The sequence below is a fragment of the Volvox carteri genome, assembly GCF_000143455.1.
Source record: "Volvox carteri f. nagariensis unplaced genomic scaffold VOLCAscaffold_6, whole genome shotgun sequence".
Taxonomy (NCBI): Eukaryota; Viridiplantae; Chlorophyta; class Chlorophyceae; order Chlamydomonadales; family Volvocaceae; genus Volvox; species Volvox carteri.
The window spans coordinates 1,639,088-1,643,226 of NW_003307549.1; the positions used below are offsets into that span (position 1 = coordinate 1,639,088).

At 63.2% G+C, this 4,139-nt stretch overlaps 1 protein-coding gene across 1 annotated transcript in view; it reads right to left on the reverse strand.

Annotated features, from left to right (window-relative positions):
* Positions 1-3,911: 3,911 nt before the first annotated feature.
* VOLCADRAFT_87753 (uncharacterized protein) overlaps positions 3,912-4,139 on the reverse strand; it is a gene marked incomplete at both ends in the record, with an annotated part of 8,740 nt that continues 8,512 nt past the window's right edge. Inside the window, one exon of the mRNA XM_002947491.1 lies at positions 3,912-3,938. Coding sequence (XP_002947537.1) covers positions 3,912-3,938 — 27 coding nt within the window. The remainder of the gene's footprint in view (positions 3,939-4,139) is intronic.

A 4,139-nucleotide genomic window follows, 5' to 3' on the forward strand; every position in this document is an offset into this window, starting at 1 on the left:
GCAGCATGGAGGCATGGATCACCAGCCAGTGTGCCACAGCACCATCTGCGGAGGACAACCCTTTGGGCCTGATTGCGTGGTGGCCAGCTTTTAAACGCCGGCTGAGCACCCTGGCCCTTCAGCTCAACAAGGCGGCACAACACCGCAAGCTCAGACCAGGGGCCCGGGCTCGGGAGGTGTTACCGCAGGTCCAGCTGGCAAGGCAAGCGGTGGATGCAGCCCCCACAGCACAACAGCCACTTCAACAACTGGTCGAAGCCCAGGCAACACTCGCACGAGCACATCGGGAAGACTGCCGGAAGGATGCCATGGAGGCCCGCACCCACTGGCTGCGGGCAGGGGAGAGGCCAAGCCCTTCCCTTACAGCCTTCCTCCAGGCCCAGGCTGTAGACCAACAACCAGCCCCTGTCGCCCTGCAAGCCTCGTCCGGCCGACTTGTTACCAACCCCGCTCAGCTGCCCCAGGTGGTAGCCGACTTCTGGAAGGATGTGAGCAAGGCCCCGGACTTCATCTGCCCCCAGGCCCGCCAAGCCGTACTGAACTCCCTCACCGCAGCCAACATTAAGCTCCCGGCAGAGGCAGATGAACAGCTTGGAGCCAAAAAGATCACAGCCACCGAACTGCGGAAGGCACTCAAGAAGAGCGCACCTGGCAAGGCCCCAGGGTGGGATGGGATCCCGGCCGACATCTACAGGAAATTCTGGTCAGCCATAGGTAATACCATGGCAGGCCTGTTCACTGCCATTGGCATGACCGGGCAGGTGCCCGCAGGCTTCCTTGAAGGGATCATCACAGTGCTCTATAAAAAAGGCGACCCCAAGCTCCCAGGCAACTACCGCCCCATCACACTACTATGCTCGGACTACCGGCTCCTTGCTAAGGTACTGGCGAACCGCCTGGGCCCCGCCCTGGGACGGGTCATCACCCCCGAGCAATCCGCCTTCCTCCCCAAGCGCCTGATGGGGCCAGCGTACTCTTCCTGCGCCACCTGTCACACCTCCTCCGCAAGCAGAACCGCCAAGGGCTTTTGGCATTCCTGGACTTTGCCAAGCATACGATACAGTGGATCGCGGCTTTCTCCTAGCGGCATGGAGGCGATGGGGGCAGGGCCACAGCTGTGTGCGTGGGTACGTCTGCTTCTGAGCGAAACCCGAGCCCGGGCGATGGTCAACGGGTACAAGTCCAGGCTGGTAGACATGGAGGCTGGTGTCCGGCAGGGCTGCCNCCTGGCGCCTCTGCTGTACCTCTTCGTCGCCCAAGCTCTCCAATGCTGGCTCCGGAGCCAGGAGGTGGGAATTAAGCTGCAACCGTCCGACCCAAATCCCGTCACCGCCTGCCAATATGCAGATGACACGGAAGTGACGTTGGATGGCGCGGAATCAGTTCCCTCCTTCCTACAGGCCATGGAAACATTTGCCCAGGCATCTGGCCAGCGACTTAATCTGGAGAAAGTGGAACTGCTATGGATTGGCCAGCAGCGACAGCAACAGCAGCAGCCGGCACCAGCAGCAGGACCCCAGCTAACAGCCCCCCAGCAGGAGACAATCGGAGGACTTAAGGTGGTAACCACTGCTACCGCCCTGAACCTGCCGATAGACAACCAGGTGACCCCACCACAGCCGGACTGGACGAAGAGGCTGGGAGAGGCCAAACGGCGGATGCAGCGTCTGTCCCGCTTCCCGCTGTCAGCATTTGGAAGGGCAACGGCGGCGTCGGCATATGGCTTGCAGACGGTCACCTGGCACATGGAACATGGCGGACTGGCCCCAGACCGCGTGCTGGACGAGATAGAGCGACTCACGGCTCGCCTGGTCGACCGCCAACAAGGCCCAGATGATCCTGGCCGACGCTTGACTGGCGTGCCCAAGGAACTCCTGATCGGTCACCCATCCACAGGAGGCTTTGGTTTGCTGCCCCTCCGGCAACACATCCAAGCCCGGCATGCGGTGTGGGCAGCTCGTTTTGTCATCGCAACCCTAGGGCTGCGAACAGGCAACACGAGATCAGATACAGGCGCAACAGACACAGATATGCAGGTGGGCGGAGGTATCCACCCCTGGGTCCGCACGCTTTCAGCCTACCTTCTGCTCACGAACCCCGCTTTCCAGCCGTGGGCCCTGACAACCGCGAGCCCAACTGGGCCCTGGCTTGGGACTCGTGACCTGCCGAAGGATATCAGCCGGATTGTGGGAGCCCTGGGGCACTTGCCGCCACCAGAGGACATCGGGACCAACCCGCTGACACCCGGTGACTGGTGCTGGGCGACTGCATTATGGGGAAATCCGCTATTCCCCAATGCTGGAGGGACCGTCCCAACGGACCGGGGCCGCCGCCCCGGCCTGGAGTACCAATACCCTGGGCTTGCCACCTGCAGGAAACTACAGACGGTAGGGGACCTGGTGCGGGTTTGGGCCCTGGCAGAGAGCAGCGATCTGGCAACCCTCCCTAGGACGGCGTGGCTGGAGTGGGCCCAGACTCACCTCGACCCGCTTACCCCGATCTCCACGCGGGATAAACCCGTGACCCGGGCAGCCCTCGCGGCGCTGCATAGCAGCATAAACCCGGCCTGGCTCGAAGCTGCTAGAACGGTCGAGACCCGGCGACAGCAGCAGCAGCAGCAGCGGGGGCTAACGGAACCGATGGCAGCGGCAACGGAAGGGGAGGAGGCTGTCATACCGTCACCAGCACCACTGCTGACCAGCATGCAAGCGATGGGTATGATTGCTGGGCGAATTGGGTGGCGTATACCTGGGATGGCGGAAGCCATCCCGCTGGCACGCCTCACAGTTCGCCTGGCGACACAGCTGCAATGTGGGCCTATGGAGGAGAGGAGAAGACGCCTGGTAGCTGAATTTGTGCGGGAGGCGACGGATCCTCAGGGCCCGTCGCCGCCGCCCCCCTCGGAAATCAGCCTATTCAGGGCGACGCAGGCCCGAGTGTGGTCCGGGGTACGATGGGAGAATGAGAATAAGGAGACGTTATGGCGGCTCGCAGTGGATGGCGTCCCCCTACCGGGCAACACGCACCTAGCCCGCATGACTCCAGAACGCTGTGGATGTGGCGGATTCGGTGGAGCAGCTGGTCAGCCATGCTCGCCACGCATGCATCACTTTTGGGAATGCCCGGTGGCGCAGGCGGTGCGGGCACAGATCGACCGGCATCTACAGTCTTCTCAGGAAGCGGCAGTAGGGGGAGTCACCCGAAAGCAACTCTGGCTATTACTGGCCCCAACCGGATGCGAACAGGCCGTATGGGATATAATCGCCCTGTCGGCCCTGTCTGCCATGGAGGTTGGCAGATGCTGCCTGAGGGCAGCGGGCAGGAGGCAGGAACGAGCTGGGAGCCAAGGACCACAGAACCGGGAGCACGCGCAGCAGGTACAGGTACCCGGCCCCAGGCAGAGGCGGATAACGGACTTTTTCATCCAGGCCGACGGGGCAGGACCGCAGACGGGGCCTGCACTGAACGCGCCGGGGGATGAGGACCAAACGCAGGAGCGGAACACGGCGACAGGGGCGGTAGCAGCAACGGCAGGCGCGGCGGCAGCAGCACCCGCAGCAACCCCCTTGGAGCGGGCCTGCGCCCGGGCAGTGGTGGACTTCTGGGCGCGTCTGCGCTCCTTCACGGCGCTGGGCACCCCGCGGAGAGGCTGGGACAGGGTGGGACCCGACCACCCGATCCTGTCGGTTTCAGAAGGCGCACTGCGGTGCGCCGAAGCGGTGGAAATTATTGCCTAAGAGCGCTTTGAGCTGAGTTTGTAGGGCAGGGCTCGGGGGGTATAGGAGTTCGAAGGGGATGGGGGTTGGAGGACGAGGGAATAGGTGAGAGGGAACCCCGAGGCGGGAGAGGGAGAGGAGTAGGACGGGGAATGGAGGCGGTCACGTCGTGCAGGGAAGAACCCTTTTTCTTCCCTAGTGCCGCTCCGAGGTTGTAGGGGGCTGGAGAGCCGGGGGGAGGTGGGGTCGCTCGGACAGGGGAGGGGGGAGATGGCGGTGAGAGCGCCAAAAGGACGTAGGTTTTCTGGTGTTTGGGAGGTTGAGGTCTGGTGGTGGTAGCGGGGCTCGGATGAGGGGGAGGTGTGGCCCGAGGAGGGCCATTCTATCTAGACACGTCTTCTCTGTGGGACTGGGTTGCTTGGT